This window comes from Anabrus simplex, chromosome 8, assembly GCF_040414725.1.
Source record: "Anabrus simplex isolate iqAnaSimp1 chromosome 8, ASM4041472v1, whole genome shotgun sequence".
Classification (NCBI taxonomy): domain Eukaryota; kingdom Metazoa; phylum Arthropoda; class Insecta; order Orthoptera; family Tettigoniidae; genus Anabrus; species Anabrus simplex.
In genome coordinates, this window is record NC_090272.1 from 163,323,733 (window position 1) to 163,346,627 (window position 22,895).

Sequence of the window (22,895 nt, forward strand, 5' to 3'; positions counted from 1 at the left end):
GGTTCGAATCCCACTGTCGACAGCCCTGAATATGGTTGTCCGTCATTTCTCATTTTCACATCAGGAAAATGCTGGGGCTGTACCTTTTCAAAAAATGTTATTTGTTCGGGCCGTCGACCCATGTGAATCTTTTGCCCCTACTGACACCATATTGTATGAACCTGCGTGTAATTGGAATGGCGGTAGTGTGGAATGTTGTGTGTGAGAAAAAGGGAGATTAAGGACGTCACAAACACCCAGTCACCAGGGCAGAGATTTTAATCATTACAATTAAAAACCCCTGACCCGGCCGGAAATCGAACCCGGGGCCCCGGGTGATAGGCGGACGCGGTACCCCCTACACCACGGGGCCGGACGGGCTGTACCTTTATTATTATTATTATTATTATTATTATTATTATTATTATTATTATTATTATTATTATTATTATTATTAACACATACATAGCTAATGGGAAATATCCCTGTGGAAATCACTTTGATCACTTACAATAATGTGATAATAAAGTAAAGTTAAAACATAATTACACAACAACAGAAACAACAACAACAACACAAGAGTACAACAACCAGTTCCCTGGAAAAAAATATTACAAGAAATACTATACTACTTTAACATTCTAAATCCATCATCATCATACGCAAATTAAGGTCACGGTCGCTTCCTTCCCATCCTAGCCCTTTCCTGTCCCATCGACGCCGTAAGACCTATCTGTGTCGGTGCGACGTAAAGCAAAAGAACTTCATGAGGTGGTGCGGATTGAGCACCATGTCCCTGTTCCGTGCCGCTGTATTCAAAACTAGGGTCGCATTGTTCACCAAACTTCTTTAGAAGACTCCACATGAAGATTAAGAAGAATAATCATAGTATAACGAGTTAATAGAGGAAATGTAGTATTTGATATATTTAAGCACATGCTCTGCCTCAGCAATAATAATTATGGGCTTTTTGGCTTATGCCGTGTCTAGAAAAGAAGGTAAAATTATTTTACGTTTCGCAGAGAACTTTGCTCCGCGTCTTCAGAAGAAAATCTCGACTGCTCACGAGGAAGTCTTCTACAGTAATGAGCGTTTGAATTTAAGAATGCTTTACCGTTGGAGCTGTTGTACGTTCATTCGTCACCAGGTAGTTCGCTGTATTCTGGCACAGCGCTCCAAGCGGGAGCTGACGACAACATTAAGCTCCAATCACGGCCGATTTGATGCGTCGCTCCCTCAGCGAAGGATCCAGTCGGCCGTGCTCCAATTAAGATGTTCTCTCACACCGTGTGTGTGTGAGAAGAGCGGGTGACCTTGGAAAAACCAATCGCAGTCCAAGTTACAGGATAGCCGGCGATGTGCCAGGCTCGAAAAGCAAACATGTTTGAGACCATCGATGTGCCGGGGGTAGCAGCGAGCAGCGTAGCGAGAAGCCGAGCTCCAGGGTAAACGTACAGATTGAGATCCATTGATTTGTTTCATCATCGCCTAACATCGAACAGCGAGGCTTGGCGATGTGCCAGCAGCGAAGCTGCAGCGTAAACGTACCGTAACGCAAATCTTCTGATTACGGCGGGCAGTGTCCGAACGAAACTGCTCGTAAGTTGGCATTCAGGAGTTTTCCAAAAGGGTGACACGACTATCGGTAGATTTTTTTGCATGTCTATACAATCCAATTTGAAGCCAACTTCGGACTCTCTTGCTATTTGTAGCAAATCAAGGGCATAAATTTAGAGCATTATCACTGAACGCAAAACATACTGCAGGAATAAACTTTTGATTACTAACAGTACCGTTTTTTTTTTCGGTATTACATTGTCAACATCGTCCTAATATGGATAGTACTTTCTAACAGGATTACCTTCAAGATCACCATATTTACCAAGTTTTATCTTAACTGGCTTATGAATATCTGAGAGAGACATAATTTTGCTGCGATATTTTCCTTTTACAAAGGTCATTGCTTTCAAGAAGTACTGAAGAGCAGACCAACTGTTTGGTGAACGATCACCTGTTCTATCCATCACATTAGAAACTGCGGGTATCTGTGACTGTAAAAGTAATGAACTAAATATACAATAGTTTAGAGTAATTGTGACAGTTGTGACGGTGAAAAGAAATAAGGATTCAGTAGTTTCCACAGTACATCTTATAGCAAGAATACCTACCAAATCTTAATACGCACAGGAATACCGAGTGAGTTGACTGTGCAGTTAGGGTCGCGCAACTGTGAGCTTGCATTCGGGAGATAGTGGGTTCGAACCCTGTCGACAGCCATGAAGATGGTTTTCCGTGGTTTCTCATTTTACACCATGCAAATGCTGAGGCTATACCTTAATTAAGCCCAAGACCACTTTCTTCCCACTCCTAGCCCTTTGCTATCCCATCGTCGGCAAATCGTAAAAGTCATTTGATTATTTGCAAGTCATTATTGGTAAATTTAGAAATACAAAGTATAAAGCAGGAAGAAAGCAGAAGAAAATCAAGTTTATCTGCAGATAAATAAAAGCTTAAGAACTTAAAACGAACAGAAATGATAATAAATTTTATTCTGTGTCTGTTGAAATACGAAAAATGAGACCTAACTTCATTTTGAATGGGTGTACGTCGTAGACCTTATCCTTTGTCATTTCAGAGTAACTAACTGATCTGTTATCGTCATTAAAACGTCTGTTATAATTACATATATTTTTAGACTTTTTGTATGAGTTTAAAGAGGTTTTCATTCTGGAAATAATGGATTCAAACGCTATTGTCGCTATTGTCGCCACCCCTGAAGACGGGTTTACGTGGATTTTCACACCAGTTACCTTAGTTACCATATTAAAACGAGAATTTTTTGTCCCATCGTTGTCATAAACCTGTATGTGTGAGTGGGAAGATAACTATAAGGGAAACAGTTTAAGGAAAATATTTATATTGAATTCCTGATAGCATTTTCCTGCCATATTACGAAATACTTCCTTTCTCGTCAATACGTTGTTAATGTGCTAACGAATATTACATCATCATCATCATCATCATCATCATCATCATCAGCTGTTTACCCTCCAGGTTCGGTTTTTCCCTCGGACTCAGCGAGGGATCCCACCTCTACTGCCTCAAGGGCAGTGTCCTGGAGATCCCGACTCTTGGTCGGGGGATACAACTGGGGAGAATGGCCAGTACCTCACCCAGGCGGCCTCACCTGCTATGCTGAACAGGGGCCTTGTGGAGGGATGGGAAGATTGAAAGGGATAGGCAAGGAAGAGGGAAGGAAGCGGCCGTGGCCTTAAGTTAGGTACCATCCCGGCATTCGCCTGGAGGAGAAGTGGGAAACCACGGAAAACCACTTCCAGGATGGCTGAGGTGGGAATCGAACCCACCTCTACTCAGTTGACCTCACGAGGCTGAGTGGACCCCGTTCCAGCCCTCGTACCACTTTTCAAATTTCGTGGCAGAGCCGGGAATCGAACCCGGGCCTCCGGGGGTGGCAGCTAATCACGCTAACCACTACACCACAGAGGCGGACAACGAATATTACACTGATCAAAACTATGCATGCATTGATCCATCAAGTAGGTAGGTAAGGGTTCTTCTGCCCGAAGGCAGGTCCGAACCTCCGCAGAGATGTTCCTGAGCCGGAGTTTACGTGCGGTAGGGTGGCCAGTTCCTTTCCGCTCCTCCATTCCCTTACCCCCCACCAACAGCGCGTGGCAACCCATCCAACTCCTGACCATGCCCAGTGTTGCTTAACTTCGGAGATCTCACGGGATCCGGTGTTTCAACACGGCTATGGCTGTTGGTGATTCATCAAGTACTACTTTTTAATTAAATTATTATTTAATTAAACCTGTTTCCTACCTACGTACTTCTCTTGGTCATGAGAAGTATTACGGAAGAGAAGTACTTGAAGTCAATAATTCCTTGTTCATTTCATTGAAGGAGTTGGCCGGTTTGAAGTTCTTGCATTGCTAGCAATGGTTACAAATAAACTAGAGCACACACTGTTATTAATGACAGTATACAGTATTGTTTCTTCAATAGCGACTTATTTTTATTATATTTCAGTTCTGGTCAGCCTATGTTCCTTGTGGAGCCCAATACTTGGATGCGGTTCAGCTGACGCTTGAACAGATCGACCTCATCAAACGGCTCGCTGAACTCAACCCGGACCACCTCACGCTTGTTACATCCGTCAAGGGTAAGTGCTTTCAATACCAACATCCGAAATTCTATTTTATGTGTTCACTGGCGAAGAATGGAATAGGAACATTGTTAAAAGTCAATGAATTATACAAATCATATTCGTAGGTACCATTATTAGAGGACATTGTTATAGTATATAGAGGAATCGAGTATTAAAGAAAGGGGACCATATTTCTTCCCCTTAGCAGATTTGGATTAGTAGAAATTTAGGAATATTACGGACAAGGCTAGAAATTGTTATATACATTACTAAATATATTCTTCACTTACGGGCAAGTTACAATGAAACTATTATAACGTAAGGTAGCCAACACTTGACATAAACTCTACAAAACTAAATTACCAACAATGTGTTCGTAATTTCGTCCCCCAACAAATTTATGAAAATTACAATGAATTTTGATATATATTTTCCCTTCTGACCTCACCTTACTAAGCACTTTCCCTATAATGAATTACTTGAAGGCCATTTATGAAAAATATTTTCTTGGTATTCTTTTTAACGTAGATATTCAGTGTTGCTCATGTGATGTTGAATGCTCTACTTCACCATTTGTAACCGTTATCTTGTCCCTCGCTGCCTTAATAGCCTTTTTCATAGCCTCCTTATCCCACTGTTTGCGTTTTCCCATCTGAAAATAACAAACTTCATAAATAACAAATAAAGTGAAGGGAGACGATTTATTATAATGGCCGCTACAGTAATTCATGCAAATCACATCAATGTTGCGACTACACGCCAGGAACTACACCACACGACTGAAGTGCAGTCCAGTATTTCATACACATATCAGTGCTCACTCTAGGAATAACAGGCTCTTGATTTGAATTCTGCACTAACTCATCTCGGCATGAAAAATGAATCCTCCTTGTACATGGAAACTAAACGTGAAACGTGGTGCTCACAACCAACTCTCACAACAAGACAACGGGATGAGGTTACGCGTGTACGCGCGGCTAAACATTAGGTACCAACCGTGCAAACTGCAAATCACTGGGGGACGAAATTAGGTGCAGGGACGGAATTTGGCCCCCCTATGTTATCTGTCGAGTCTAAGGTAAATCAGACGTTGCACATATTCAGAAGGAGTAACATGTCATTTCAAAATACATTATTGGTAAACGAATACAGCGCAAATTTTGTATAAAAAAGAGCATGAGCCGTGCAGAATAGTGGATATCTAGGAGGCCGTATCGTCATTCGGGAGAACTGTACGTTGCACGAGAATATTCAGCAAAACATCGACGTTATCACTCTTTTTCAAATGGAATTGAATTTGCCTGAAAGCCCGGTTCTTGAGAGCAGCGTCATTAAAACCTTGTCATCGTACGAGTGACCATATCTGATCACTTAAAAAAAAAGAATTGATTATGCTGTGTGATTAACGTATTAGCTTCTTTTCCCACAATTGCGGTTTAGATCTCTGTGGAATACAGTAAGCCTTCGAAATTGGAAGAATTCACTCCATACCGTGTCGTTCATTTCAACACACAGAAGAACATCAGACAAAATAAATTTAGTTTATGAGGCTACCCAAATGGAGTTCTCGACCTCACTGTTACGAGCACGGACTCTGTTAATTAGACTGATGGGATCTACTGACAAAATTGACGTAAAAATAATGTATGTAGCTTATTTCCAAAGGATTTCAGTTTCACCTACAGTGGTTTGTATTAACTCCATTACAGGCGATTCCTAATTTTTGTAAACGGAGTTCGATAAACACAAGGTACTACAGAATATGGGGTCATGGCCTCCCAGCTGGTGAGTGACACTTGCCACCATCTGCAATCAAACTCTCTAACGCAAGAATTCTTATCGATTGTCACCAAGCCCTACATTATTTATTACGCTGTTACAGATTTTTCATTACTTTTGTAAATATTAACTTTACAATTGAAGCAGACCCGGCCAACAGCTGGAAACCGCAGATGATGGTGATGGTGGTGATGATGATGATGATGATGATGATGATGATGATGATGATGATGATGATGATGAACTTTACAATTGGAAGGATGCCCTGCGATTTTAATATCTAAGCGTATCTATTTCAAAAATTTATGTCCAGCTCCATGGCTAAATGGTTAGCGTGCTGGCCTTTGATCACAGTGTTTCCAGGTTCAATTCTCGGCAGGGTCGAGAATTTTAACCATCATTGTTTAAGTTCGCTGCCACGGGAGCTGGCTGTATGTGAATTCTTCATCATAATTTCATCCTCATCACGATGCGCAGGTCATCTACGGGCGTCAAATCAAAAGACCTGTACCTGGCGAGCCGAACATGTCCTCAGATACTACCGGCACTAAAAGCCATACGCTCTTTAATATAATTTTCTAAAATTTATAATGCTTAGTGAACGGATATGAAGGTGCAGCGTCTTTCCAAACATATAGATAATTTTATACACATAGCCCAATATATGTACTTGGGGGCATGAAACGAAGCGAAAGCGAAATTTGTTGCACATTTCTTAACTTTTGTGAGGTTACATTTTGCCACATTTTTCTTCTATTTCGTGCTTCAGCACCTTATCTCACACTTTTATCTGCGTATTTGAAAGATTAGACAAGATAATTTGTCTCTTCTTGAGCAGATGTATAAAATTGTATTTAATCAGAAAACAACAACAGTCAATAAACAAACAATAAAATCTAATTTATGTAAACCTGCAGTAATTCTTATCTCAGCAAGAATGACCAACCTGCAGCTGTGAAATCACATTAGGCTAATATTTAAACAATGATGCAACAACAATTTAAACTAAGTTCAGTTAGTACTGGCATGAATTTAATGGTTCCACCTACCGATTGTGAACCCTCTTGTTGGTCGTGTTAGTGTTTACCAGTCCGGACAAGAACTTATTCTACCGAGCTCGATAACTGCAGTCGCTTAAGTGCGGTCAGTATCCAGTAATCGGGAGATAGTGGGTTCGAGCCACTGTCGGCAGCCCTGAAGATGGTTTTCGGTGGTTTCCCATTTTCACACCAGGCAAATGCCGGGGCTGTACCTTAATTAATGCCACGGCTGCTTCCTTCCAATTCCTAGGCCTTTCCTATCTCATCGTCACCATGAGACATATCTGTGTCGGTGCGACGTAAAGCAAATAGCCAAAAAAAAAATTTTTTTTAATGGAAATAACATAACAATATTAAATGAAAAGACTAGGACGTGTGCCCATTCTTATTCTTTTCAACACAAAATCAGTCGAAGAATAAGAAGGAGTCTGTGAAAGTAGGAAAGATCACAATATGAAGATAAAGTTGGAATTCAGGAGGACAAATTGGGGCAGATATTCGTTTATAGGAAGAGAAGTTACGGATTGGAATAACTTACCAAGGGAGATGTTCAATAAATTTCCAATTTCTTTGCAATCATTTAAGAAAAGGCTAGGAAAACAACAGATAGGGAATCTGCCTCCTGGGCGACTGCCCTAAATGCAGATCAGTAGTGATTGATTGATTGATTGATTGATTGATTGATTGATTGATTGATTGATTGATTGATTGATTGATTGATTGATTGATTGATTGATTGATTGATTGATTGATTGATTGATTGATTGATTGATTGATTGATTGATTGATTGATTGATTGATTGATTGATTGATTGATTGATTGATTGATTGATTGATTGATTGATTGATTGATTGATTGATTGATTGATTGATTGATTGATTGATTGATTGATTGATTGATTGATTGATTGATTGATTGATTGATTGATTGATTGATTGATTGATTGATTGATTGATTGAAGTTTTATGCACTTTCAGAAGAATTCAAAACACAGTTTTCGATTGATGGTATCAGTCTTCGAAGTGAATATTGCAATCAAGTCAAAAACATTGAAATGTGCATCTGTCTGTCTGTTAGGTCATCAGCCCAGATGCTGGTTGGATCCTCAAACAGCACCACCAAAGCCTATGCAGTTATTGGGAAACCACAAAAACCAATGGCAGTACCAAAATGAGGCGTACTAGGCAAGACGATGAATGAGGTAGTTTGCCATTGCTTTCCTCACTGGGCCAGACAGTTCTATTGTAGCACAGCTAACCCTATGAGCAACACCTTTCATAACACTCAGACACACTGGTTGTGCTCTGAATGTCATTAATCAGCACCACTCATGCCCCAGCAGCTTCCATACTGTCACAGCCATGGATGAGACTGGGACTTCAGTGGAAGCTACACTTTGCTCTGGCCTGTGCCAAGAGGTGGATACAAAGTACTGTATCCATCAAATCAAGAAATGACAGTAGGCAGGAAATGTGCATAATCCAAAATAATAAGTTGATTAACTTCTAGAACCCAGTAATTGTGATAAATAAAGTTCACGTAACTGTTTTAAAACTTAATAAAGTGATTTCATCGACACCTTTTTATATGTACTTTCAGAACCTCGTTTCCCCCTTTTCTGACCGTACTTTCCACCATAAAATTCTTTACCTACTTATTACTTTCGAAATACGGTATATATTCTCAATTCTGCGATACCGGTGTCTGTAGAGGCTATCATGCAATATACCTTGCGATCGCCGGCCATACGTACTGCACCAATGAGGTTTATCCCTGTTACGTTATTGATACTGTTGGACCTGCGAGTGAGAAGTCGCCAAGTATCTCCCTTACCAGGAATAACTCCAAGGCTGTTAAGTTATACCAAGCTTCCCCCACCCCCCACCCCCGCCACCTCTCGCGTCACGTAGTGTATCTAAATAATTGTAAAACTAATTTTTCATACATCCATTATTTATGATTCTGATATTAAGTTTTTAAACAGTGGAGTCGTTAGGGTGGAAAGTTGTCCAAGGTATGCGTAAAATTTTCGGCTTACGCTGCCTAAACCGTTGAAGATGTCCAAAAACGATATGCACAAGAATTGAAAGCATAAACAGTTCTACAAAATGTCCATGGGATCACATATCTACAGTTCCTTTAAACATTCTATCACAATTAGAAATCCCGCGGTTGGTACGGGAAAGAGCACTCGTGAGGCTCGGCGTAACTACTACCTAAACAATTATAATTTGAGAATCGCTGGATGGAATATTTCACTCTTGCTTAGGAAGTCACCCTACCAAGATTTTCATGTATTATGCATTGAAATGTGATGGCAGAAAGTCGAAGGAACTCGAAGAAAATTACTGCGTTCGAAACATTTCTTGGCTTACTCTGCCTAAACTATTAATAGTACTCACAAACTACGGTATAAGCGATAGACTGTAGAACATAAAAATTCCTGGGATCCCACACTAATCTTTACCAATTTGACTGCAATTGCAGATTTTATGTTCGATAGCAGTAAAAATTCTGCGCTAGGTAGGCCTAAAAATACGAGCATTATATAACTCTACAACCTTTGGAGAAATTTCTATGCGGTTTTCGCTGATGTCTAGGGCATCTCCCAGGAGAAGTTTTCATTTATTATAAATTGAGCTGTGACGAAAGAAAACATAACAGAAGAGGTGTCTGCGAAACAACGGGAAGGAAATAATATTACGAGAACACTTTTATCGGTTTAAGCTGCAGATCCATTGTCTTCGGTCATACACGTACGACTCGACATATCCCTACGCAGTTGAGGTGTTACCTCTAGTAAATTTTAAGGCCAAGGTCAGGGTCCACCACGGTCGCACCACTAGTTGTTGAACACGAGAGTGCTGTGGAACTTGTACTGTGCTCTAAACCATCGCTGAGTACGTGTTGCGTTAAATATATCTTCAAATTATGAGACCACGGCCGCTTCCTCTCCCATTCTTAGGCCTTTCCTATCCCATCGTCATAAGACCTATCTGTGTCGGTGCGACGTAAACAAAAATTGTAAAAAAAAAAAAGTTTCCGCGTCTTCACCCATGTGAACTAAATTACTGCAGTTCAAAACTCTCAGTTTGAAAACAATTATAGGGACTAGGATTGAAGCGGAGACTAGGATTGAAGCTAATATTAATAAACTGCGAATATAACCGTTCCAACTTCTATATGCCCGGAAATATAATACACCATTTAATGATAAATAATCAAAGACAAATACGACTGCGTATATTTTGCATTAGTCAAAAGTATAAGTATTATCTCCCACCAGATTTCATCTCACACCTGACAGTCAAGGTTTACCCAAGATTTATTCAAATTAATTTCACTGTAACAGTTAAGAATCGTACATTTTTCTGTTCCACTTAGTGAGAGTGCAACCTACGGTAATTCATCTCTTCCTCTGCTGTTTACTTATTGGTCACAGGATGTACAGTAGTTATATCATTACTGTTTCAACTTGCACAGCGGACCCATCATTGGGCACTCTTCTAAATGTTAACTTGGAAATTGAAAATAGATTAAATACGACGGAAATAAGTGATAATATTGTGCATACTTTTTTATAATATCAAATATAAGTTGTATTGAATTCATTTTTATACATATGAACTAACACTTCGTGTATTAAATTAAATTTTGTTGTAATGTGGTAAGGTTCATACATGCAGAATATAAAATACACAGTATCAGGATTTGTCCGTTGTTGATAGCATAAACTCGCACACATTGGAGACCCAGATAAAACTACCCCTTCTGCTTTGTTCTTGTTTTAAATACACTATTAATTGGAATTTCCTAATTAGTAAGGAGATCGATAGCTGTATTCTCCTCATTACCCACAATCATCTCTCGTTCCCATAATACACACTCTCTTTCTCCCTCTGATACACATTCACTGCTCCTGTCTCTATCTCTCTCTCACTCTCTCAGAGAGATTTTCTATCACTCTTTATTTCCCACTAGAGGCAGCATTTAAAATCCCATTTGCATATTTTGCTCACGTCACACCGCTCACTGCGGATGGAGAGATAATTCCCTCAGACCATTCTAGTTAGTTTTGTTTTGTTTTCAATGTGATTCCCTTTAATTTTCCTCGTCCTAACCACTCTGATAGCTGCATGGAATTGTAATTCCACCTGCTCAGCAGAAAATAGAATGAGAGACTTCATTACAGGAGATATATCTAGTTCTTAGAAATGAATTTTAAAATAATCATTGTCTGTGACTGAAGCAGACTCATTAGCTGAATGGTCAGCGTTTAGGCCTTCGGTTCAGAAGATCCCAAGTTCGATTCCCGGTCAGGTCAGGGAGTTTAATCGTGTCTGATTAATTCTTCAGGCCCGGGGAGTGGGTGTTTGTGTTTGTCCCAACACTTTCCTCTTCATATTCAAACAACACACCACAGAAACACGCAATAGTAATTCCATCCCTCCGTATAGGGTTGGCATCAGGAAGGATTTCTGGCCGTAAAACATGGCCAAATGTACATGTGCGACACAGTTCGCACCCGTGAAACGCGGAGGAAGAAGAAGAAGGTTGTTTGTGACTGAAGAGCTGAGAAAATGATCAGAGGTTAGCGATATCAATCCCAGCATTGTCCAAGTGCCCGAGTACACAATTCTCTTGCCAGTAATTTGACTTGCACGTAAAAGACTACTGTGGAATAAAATTCTGATATCTTGCCATCCTCTAAAACCGTAAAAGTCAAACGTAAAACCTTGATTATTCTTATTCCTATTATTATTATTATTATTATTATTATTATTATTATTATTATTACTACTACTATTATTATTCGGCTCCTTGGGTAAATGTCCAGCGTACTGGCCTTCGGTTTAGAGGGGCCCTTTAATTCCAAGCCGGGCCGGTCTTAGTACTTTTCTCTTCATATACATATAGCACACTACACTAAAATAGAAGTACGGTAGATAAATATAGGAAATCATGAAAAAATTGAGAAAAATTGGTTTTAGAAAAGATGGTCGTTAGTAAAAGTAAATATTAGAAATCAGGATTTAGCAAAATTATCGGGATTGGTGGGGACAAAAAATACTTTTATCGGCTCTCAAACCTAATACCCAAAGGAAAAATAACATAATGATATAATTTAACCAAGGAAGATAAAACAGCGTAATGAGATTGGCTTTACCGAGAGGGGAGCATTTTCAGACTGACTTCCGACCCTATGATGGACGCCCTAGTTTCACAAGTGGTGAGCCCATGAGAGCTCCAAATTCAGGATGGAGTCTTTGAAATAAACTGATGAAACCATTTCTAATTTTTGGAGAATTTCTCCGCCATAGATAGTGAACGGCACGATGCACATACACAAAGAGTTCACTTGCCTGATTTATTGGTACAACTGACGATATATCACAAGGAATGGGGTTCAGGGCACTAATGGAGACTAGCTGCATCATTAATTTGAAACTGCGGCCAGCTGTAAGCTGGCGAGAATCTTGAATCTTCGTGTAGTAGTCAGCTTCGCAGGTTGAGTTCATCCCTTCATAAGCTAGCCATGTGAATTAACGTCATCTGAATAATGCAATGAACGTTTTAGGAATGCGATATGCATTAAAAAATAAGCCATTTTCATGAAATCATCATGCATATAATATAATTGTAACAATGAAGCGATACAAACATGGGAATAAAATGTAGCATCTTAGTACACAATTTTACTCACTCCCATTTAGAAGAATTTTCTCCTATTCCAAGTATCAACTAGTGAGGGATTAACCTCAGTTATTACTCTTTTATTAGTATTGAATTATTATTTATGTGACGTATTCACTCTGCTAGTTCTTCAGTACAATGATAAATGTGAGGTGTCCAGAATTCACCACGCACTTGAACGCTTATTCTGATCATTATAATGTTGATATAAAGCACTTTCCGTGGTTTACCATTCCGATTTATCAGTAACTCGGCCTACTATAGTGATTGGGCGTCAGTCCAGAGCAGAAGGCTCTGAGACAACTTTTATAATTATGTACAAGGAGAGATTCTACGTTTTCTCGTGATGGGACACTCACCATAAAGTACTTTTCAGTGGGAAAAAGAATAATTAACCTGATCTGAATTAAATTTAAGAAGAGCGTTAAGGATGAAATGACGGTATTTTACCAAGAACTGAAATCAGTTGCGAATTAAATATTCAAATTTAAACATTTCTACCGCCCACACACCCGCACTCCGGCGCACACACTCACTCATGCCTTACACACACTCTGCTACCGTAGACACGCACACGCACATACGCACACACATACATACGCACACACGCACGCATACACACACCAACAGGTCCGTGAATACTTACCAACTTACCTCACGAGACGAGGCCGTGGACGGGCTGGAACAGACTAAAACAGTCTGGAGCTGGACTCGAACCAAATTAAACTAAAGGGAGGAGCGGGAGACCGAAAGAACCCAGAACCCTTCCCGATAAATGAAAGAACGGGGTGAAAATACATGGGGGTTTATTAATGAAAATAAAGTGAAAGAGATCAAACAAACAAAATAATAAAATCAAGCTTGAAATATTACTCACGGAGATATGCGTAGAAACTTATCATATAGGTTATTCATCCAATCATATCAAGAGGCAGATTGAAAACATATCAAACATGGCCACACCAGCTTCTTTCAATCACAAACTTGTAACATACTATTTACTTCCTCCACATAATTTCATACACGCGACGTATGACACATTCGTCCTCGCAATGAATTAATATCAGTGGACATACATCGGAAGAACTTACACGCACATCAAAATAAAAACATACACGTTACATCTCACACATCTCCATGTATATGGACCAGCATCCCCGAGAAGAGATCCATCCCATCACGCAACAATCCCCCATTTGAAAAAAGCACAGCATCCCAGAAAGAAATCAAAGAATAAATATGGCTGCCATAGTTACGAGGCGAGTAAACAATGCTAACAATGAAAGAAGACTCATTCAAATGAAAGCAACAAACGTAAATATATAATTAGGCCAGCAAATAGCCTGAGGAATGAAAATAAGAAAATGTAAATAATACTTAAAAAAATAACACTGTAAGAAAAGGAGAATGCTGTTAATCAGGCAGGCATACAGCACAACCACACGTACACACACACCATAGAGACCCAAAAGAAATGTATACGGGTAGAATAATCAGTTTTGTCCAGACACATAACGAACACAGAGAGGTCCGCATAGCAAGACAAGTGCTTTCATGGACTCATGAGCTCAATACAAGACGCGTAAAATAACAAAGGATTGCCGCATGAAGGCAAAGCACATCCTCACATAATTCACAGTAGCTTCATCGTAACCATCACGCTTGCAACGTATTCATATCGCCTCACCACGGACGAACATGAATACCAGTCATAGCGTCAAACACAACGTCACGCATCAAGAGCTCGGCCATGAGAGAATCGACGAATAAAAATAAATGGCAATAGGTCTCGAACTTCAGACCACATACACGCCAAACAAACACACCACTGACTAAAACCATCCTCCATCCTTACGGGTTTAAGTCACACAAAAAACAGAACACACAAGATCAGAGAAAACTATCAATAAGACAAAATGCAGCATTAACGGTTAAATGTACATAACTAATACGCCCACGCAACCATAGCAAGCCAAAAAAAAGGGTTACCTTAATAGTCGGGCGTTGCTGAGAGCATTAGGTAGTCACCAAATAGCGACCGAGATAAAGAGCCGGGCATTCAAGCAGATAAATATACTGAAGGAAAAGTAAACGGCACAGGTCAAAGATCTCGTATCTCAAAAAGTACATTGTTGTCTCGACCGCCATGTCGGCTACAACCGTCCTGCGAACTTAATTCAAAGAAGGCGGACACGAGACTGACTAAGAGGGCACTTCGGCTGATGGCCGGAAGCGCAATCTGTCAAGGAGAAAACGAGTCATACGTCACGTCCAGGGAATAAATCGACCGAAAGGTCGATAGCGGTCAAAGAATGTATTACATACAGAGAAGTGCGCAACCAAGGGAAACTTGGTGCGGCACACATTATAGTTTCAATAAATCACGCGGTGACTAGCAACATCTTTCTCAACGGCTAACCAATTGAAGATCTTCTCATCTGGTCTGCTCCCGTGGTTCCTGATTCGTCGCGGTACTTTTCCGTGTTGTCGCACATCTCGCCATCCTGGTTCCATTCCTGCCTACTGAGTGCGTCAATCACGAACTGAGAGACGTCTTGTCTAGCCATAACACCCCCTGTTACAATACGAATATTTGTCCTTACAAAAGAGAAACCACCATGGGCTCATTGTAGTGGAAAGAATCCAAGATTGGAATTCTTCCAATTTATTGAAATTCAATTGCCATATGCAGTCCGACTCGTTGGCTAAACGGTCAGCGTACTGGCCTTCGGTTCAGAGGGTCCCGGGTTCGATTCCCGGCCGAGTCGGGGATTTTAACCTTAATTGGTTAATTCCAATGGCAGGGGGGCTGGGTGTATGTGTTGTCTTCATAATCATTTCATCCTCATCACGACGCGCAGGTCGCCTACGGGAGTCCTGGGATATCCCGGCACTAAAAGCCATACGACATTTCATTTCAATTGCCATATGCAAACCAACTATAACTGAAGAAGACTTAACAAGTTTTTGGTCTATCCCAGACTGGAATAATGACTGTAAGCAGTCATAGTGTGTTACTCAACACGAGTAATGATATGGTGTAGCTTTAAAGCTAACCGTTTGTGAAAAGTTCTAGTCAAAATAATTGTGCTAGGAGTGAGAGAAATGTTAATTGTGAGACTCTGTGGGATTCGTATATATTGTCAAGACTAACTTCCAGTAACTATTTCGTCACGTGTAGCAATAATATTCGACTTCTGACTCCCTCTCCTTCTTGATTCAGTTCCACATCGAATCATCCCAGTAAGCAACTTCCTCGTAGGTAGAAAACTCACACCACCCAGGAGCTTCATGACGCTCATTTCGGTAGATGGGCGGTGACCTTTCCAAATCTCCAAGCTCAAATTCGGATGTGAATGAAAGACGTTGTTATCGCCTAATATAGATTTCTTGGAACTGACCCTTTGTTAACGCTGGGGTTCTTCAGCCTGTTGTCATTAGCGTTTGAAGAAATCTTTGCCAGCCCGATATATATTTCGTGTCGCAATATGTTACCTTTACTAAAACTCGCTCAACTCTTGCTAACAACTACCGTGGTACAAAATACAATGAAAATGTTATGAGAAAGCAGGACTATAAAATAACCCTAGAAATATATATTATTTATTTAGTCTGATCCAGAAGATCCTGGATTTGTCATAAGACACAGAATAATACACAATAACAATTTTGAGGGAAGATAAAGAAGATTAATATTTAAAAAATGACAGGTTACAATCAACCATGTTAAATGGCATGAACTCCATATAAATGGTGACGAAGAATCGAAGCGGAGCATTTAATGAGTGAGACGACTATCTCATCTTGTAGACATCTCACTAGTTGATATTTTTTGTCGCCATGTGACGAAAGATTTGGGAATTGTTCCCTTTGAGCCAAAGAAAAGTCCAGTCACCGTAATTTTTTTAAGGTTATACGGCTCTGTTGGCTGCTATTAATCTCTGTTTAATTTCATGAGAGGTATCATTTGAATAGGTGACCTTCGATCCTACAGTAGATATTTAAACTGCTCAGCTCTCTCAAACGTGTAATTTCCCACGGTTATTGAGGGTGGCATGTTCTCCTTCCGTGCTTTCCCAGCAGCCATATATTTAGTTTTGTGCTGGTTGATGTTTAATCCCATTTTCCTACTAGCCTGTTCAAGGGCGATGAATGTCTCTTCCATTGCCTTTCGAGTTCTTGCCACTATATCTATATCATCGGCATAAGCCAGTATCTGCACTGATCTATAGAAAACTGTTCCCGTATTCAGGAGGTTTGCATCTCTCATCACCTTCTCCAAGGCAACATTTAAAAAAGGAACATGCCAGCGCGTCTCCCTGCCGTACCCCATTTTGAATATTTAATGTCTCACACATCATTCCTCCCGTTCTTATACTACTTCGTGTCCCACTGATTGCCATTCTCACTAGCCTTACCAATTTTCCAGGAATTCCCAGTTCAGTCATAGCATGGTACAATTGCTCTCTGTCTATACTGTCATACGCTCCTTTGTAATCAATGAAGAAGTGATGCGTGCCAATCCCAAATTCGATTCTTTTCTCTAAAATTTGCCTTAAGGTTAAAATCTGATCTATAGAGGACTTTCCTGGGATAAATCCACACTGATAAATCCCAGTCTCTCTCTGAACAATTGCGAGAAGACGGTTAAATAGAATGTTGGAGAATACCTTATATCCCAAGTTAAGTAGCGTAATTCCTCCTAACTATCACACTCAAGCTGATCGCCTTTCTTATATATTGCTGAGGCATTTTCTCCTGATCCCATACTGAAGTAGCTCCTTTTAGGAAAGTCCGTTCCAATTCATTGTCACATTGTTTGAGCAGTTCCGATGGAATATAATCTGTTCCTGTTGCCTTGTTATTCTTCAATTTCTTCATGGCAGTTATAACCTCTTCTAAAGTTGGTGGACCTATATTTTCGTCAGGGTCATTTTCTCCTTGCATCTCAATTGAGTGTCTTGTTATCATTCTGAAATTCAGGAGTCTATCAAAATGTCGCCACCATCTTTCACATATCTCTTTCCCTTCGCTAACAATTTTTCCTGTTTCATCCTTTATCAGGCTAGTTTTGCCACAGAAGGGTTTCCGTGCAGCATTTACCTCTCTGTAAAATTTTCTCGCCTCATTTTGATTTGTTAGAAGCTCCATTTCTTCGATATTTGCCCCCAGTAATTAGCCTGGAACTCATTTTTGGTGTAGACTGTGTGAACCTCATTACCACATGCACCTCTGGAAGTGGAAAATTCGTTTCTTAAATTTGTCGACTTCCTGGCGGGGGATCGAACCCAGGTCCTTGCGGGTGAACCGAGCATGCCTTTTTACCGCTTCGGCCAGGCAGGCCTTCATTATTAAAGACAAGTACTAAATAAATACAAAATATACGAAAGTAAATATTTCTACTATCGAATTATATATTCGTATTATCTCCCTATGAATGAACTATGGTTCAATGAAATCTATCGACAGAAGCTTTAGCGGTTTTCAGACCTTAAACCTACGTACAGATTGCATTCGAACCGCATCACGCAATCCCCGTCCTCCTGATGAGTTTCATTAGTAGATATATTGTTTGCTCCCATTTGACATATTACGAGCGCATTGCAGTCTACATGCCACCAGCTGACCGCGAGGGAAAATATGCCGTTATGGTGCTAACTGTCCATGAAATATTGATTTGGTTACTTCTGACTACACAGCCTAATAGTAGTGGGGAGAGCATGCATGAACTTCGTCCGATTGTTATGAGCATTACATGAGTGGTGATGGGTAAATTCTAACTTTATGGCCCTAGCTTATGACCTAGTTAAATCATTGGTTTACGATAACAAGACACCCCAAAGCGTAGATATATTAGCATTGTGATGACCAAATTAATCTGGAGTTATTTCAGAATTAGTATTTGAATTATGTACGCCAAAGAGTTGTCATTGATTTTTCAGGATTAATATAATATGAATATTTTGAACACTAGAAGGACGGCTGGGGTGAAAATGACTTTCAACACGTTTTGTTTCGCTGTAGGCAGAAGGTTTTTATGCTGATATTATTTATACTCCATCACTTTGTTCAGATTTTTTTTTTCTTTTGCTACTTGCTTTACGTCGCACCGAAACAGATAGGTCTTATGGCGACGATGGGACAGGAAAGGGCTAGGAGTGGGAAGAAAGCTGCCGTAGCCATAATTAAGGTACAGCCCCAGCATTTGCCTGGTGTGAAAATGGGGAACCACGGAAAACCATTTTCAGGGCTGCCGACAGTGGGGTTCGAACCTACTATCTCCCGAATACTGGATACTGGCCGCACTTAAGCGACTGCAGCTATCGAGCTCGGTACACTTTGTTCAGTTCCCTCCCTAACACATTATGCTAATTTCTAATTTCTTTCCCGGTTTTGATTGGAAAGGAATGTAAGATATACCTATAAGGACGACAAATAGTCATTTTGGTCCAGTATTATCACTAGGGACCGGACATTTATGCACTAAAATCATTAAAATAAGCATTCAGTTATGCACTACAATGAAGAAAATATGCATTAAAAATTGAAAAATTATTCAGTTAAAATAAGCCAATTTTATTCACTGGAGGCTTCGGTTGTACATGTGTATGAAGTAGTTGTAGTGTGTTGTTCATCTTTCCCTCCTTTGCCATTATAACTGCAATGGTTTTTGTATGTTGTTTAAGTTGAAATTTCTTTTCAAATTTTACTTCCTTCGAGCATACTTGACAGTAGACTACAACGCCATCAGGTGAATAATCACTATTACCTGACACCGATCGATTTAATATTAAATATATTTCCCAGGCCCTACTGATCGAATTGAGATAAGACCAACATCAGGACGATTCTGGATTTTTCTACTTTAATATTCTTAAGTTTCATAAAAAAAGTTAATCAGGGGATGTAAATTCAATTCAAACCGAATGACAGACAATCATACATTTTAAAAGCGATCGGTATCATCTCCAGATCGCCTAAGCTATGAACTCTCCCCCACAATTAAGACAAAACTGAATATACTCAGATACTCTATATTTGTATTATATTAGTACGATAATCTACATGATAACCATCAGGAACGCTGCATTATATGCATCTGAAACGCTGACATTGGGCAAGAGAGCTTGCATACAATTGGAGAAGGAGGAAAGAAGAATCTTGAGACATGTATGGGGCACCAAAAAGCAAGGTGAAATCTGGGTACACAGATCAAGGCAGGAACTATATGCGAGTATAGAACCAATCTCGAGTGTGATAAGAAAGAGAAGGTTAGGATTTGTTGGACATCTCATGAGGATGGATGACAGTAGGCTGACGAAGAAGATATGGAATGCAACCTGCTTAACTGGAAATAAGTGGATGCAGGAAGTCAGAGAAGATTGGGAGACTATTGGCATAAAGGAAAAATATCCACTGATGACAGTACAGGATAGGTCCAAATACAAAAAGCTCGTGGAAGGTCACAGATGGACAGACACCAGGATCCAGATTCAGATCACGGAAGCCGAGAGAAAGAGGAAGAGTGAGAGAATGAAGAGGTATTGGGAAGAAAGAAGACGTACCGAACAAGTCACTCGTGATCCTCAGGGGTCGTAACGAACCTAATAAATAAATTAGTACGATAAGGATATAACAAATATTTATAAATTCCCTTTTTCTCTTTTATGAAATATGTGAATAATATTATACGTAAAACCCAGAGAAATTCCAGAAGTATGGAAAAGTAAACAATAATATTTGACCTAAGGATATTTCGTATTTTTAAGACCCCAAACAAACAATGAACCCACAATATTTGGTCATGTGTCGTTTGGCTGTGACAACGGATACGTCGAACTAGACCGCCCTATGCCCTTTGAAGCTGGATATGTGGTGCAGTCCCCCAATTTTTTCCTTTGCACTTCACTACGAAGGTCATGTTTTAACTCCTGGGGTACTCTGAATATTTTTTAATCATCATCATCTGTTTACCCTCCAGGTTCGGTTTTCCCTCGGACTTAGCGAGGGATCCCACCTCTACCGCCTCAAGGGCAGTGTCCATGGTCGGGGATACAACTGGGGAGTATGACCAGTACCTCGCCCACGCGGCCTCACCTGCTATGCTGAACAGGGGCCTTGTGGAGGGATGGGAAGATTGGAAGGGATAGAAAAGGAAGAGGGAAGGAAGCGGCCGTGGCCTTAAGTTACGTACCATCCCGGCATTCGCCTGGAGGAGACGTGGGAAACCACGGAAAACCACTTCCAGGATGGCTGAGGTGTGAATCGAACCCACCTCTACTCAGTTGACCTCCCGAGGCTGAGTGGACCCCGTTCCAGCCCTCGTACCACTTTTCAAATTTCGTGGCAGAGCCTGGAATCGAACCCGGGCCTCCGGGGGTGGCAGCTAATCACGCTAACCACTACACCACAGAGGCGGACATATTTTTAATACCTTACGTATCTATTTAACTTCAATATAACATAGAATCACACACAAGTAAATATGCCAGAGTAATTAACAATTACTAGGGTGAATTTCTCTCTCGAAAACAATGTGGCCTGAGACAGGACAGGTGTACTACCCTCGTTTATGAGTTCGTCTGGTGTATGTTTGCAACAACAAGTAATAACATCTTCAAGAATATAATTTCGGCAGCCAGCAATCAACAGAAAGCATTTCTAAAATGATACTGAACAGGTCAGCTCAGTGCGTTGTGGCATGGCCAGTTATGTTTGCTCTCTCTGTACGCGGGAGACGTATAGGTTCGAATCTCCCATTGGCCATCATTTTTTTTGTTTGCTATTTGTTTCACATCGCACCGACACAGATAGGTCTTATGGCGACGATGGGACAGTAAAGGCCTAGGAATGGGAAGGAAGCGGCCTACTTTTCCAATCGCAGTACCGCCAGTTTAAGTATTTGGAAATATGACTTCAGATAGCATGTTATTATACCAGATTGTATTTTGCTCAAACAAATTGCCGATTTGCAGGGTACAGGTCAAAATAAGGAACATTTTTGGAAAGACGTATATTAGAAAAAAGAATAAGATAGGGAACGTATCTTGAATATGTATATAAATACCATAATATACAGTACACTTCCACACACAATACCATACACTACCGGGAGAGCTGGCCGTGTGGTTAGGGGCGCGCAACTGTGAGCATTCATTCGGGAGATAGTGGTTCGAAGGCAGTCCTGAATATGGTAGCTTCGCATTTTGACACCGAGCAAATGCTGGAACTGTACCTTATTTCAGGCCACGGCCGCAACGTTCCCACTCATTGCCCTTTCTTATCCCAATGTCGCCAAAAGACCTGTCTGTGTCGGTGCGACGTAGAGCAATTGTAAAAAGAAATACCGTACATAACAAAATCATAAATGATATGTAGGCCTATAAATAAAAATAATAAGGTCTACAATAAAGATTTCCTGAAAGAACAGTGAGTATGATGTAAATAATTATCGTAGAATTGTTAAACTAAGGAAATCATATGCGAGAATAGAGAGATATTTATACATTAGTACAATTGATGATACAAATTAATTACTTACTTAATTAATTAATCTCAATTATCATTTTGTAATAGAATGAAATAACCATTTCTCAAATAATTGTATGGCTACGTGGACTACAAGTGTGATAAAATAATATCTTATCCATTTCTTCCGTTGCTAGTTATCTTTAGGAAAACTGTAAATTATAAAGGGGCTTCTTAACCCATACGGTACGCGCAAGAGGAAAAATATATGGCACTGAATAATCGCGAAACCATATTCCTTACCTGTAAGTAAGTAAACTCGTGTCCTCATACCGAAGTGGTGCAGCTCTTTTCAGGCACACCCCGAATGGAGGTGAGCTGTATGTACCATTTCAACCACGTATCAGTCCTTCAGCCATTCTTAAATTTCTGTTAGTACCGGGAATCGAACCCGAGCACCCGAGGATGGCTAATAACACTAACCGTTACGCTACTTGTTTACCTGTGGAAAATAATCACTGTTACTGTCTTTTAAGGTCTGTTTATACATCCATACGCTACACAAGTCGGAATTTCAAAATCATAAATCATAACGCAAACTTCTTCTTTACGCACAACACAACGCACTACAATCCACCATAAAAACATGCAACATTGTTTAGATTCTTGCACGTAGAGTTGGCGTCAGGGAGAGAATCCGACTTTAAACAGGGCCAAATCGATATGGGCGGCACACTTTGCACCCGTTACCCCACAAGAGTGTGGG

General features: G+C 40.2%; 1 protein-coding gene across 1 annotated transcript in view; it reads left to right on the forward strand.

The window, feature by feature from the left end:
• Positions 1–22,895, forward strand: part of LOC136879242 (dipeptidase 1) — an 860,664-nt gene that overhangs the window by 423,384 nt on the left and 414,385 nt on the right. The window contains exon 4 of the mRNA XM_067153050.2: positions 4,030–4,162. Coding sequence (XP_067009151.2) covers positions 4,030–4,162 — 133 coding nt within the window. The remainder of the gene's footprint in view (positions 1–4,029; positions 4,163–22,895) is intronic.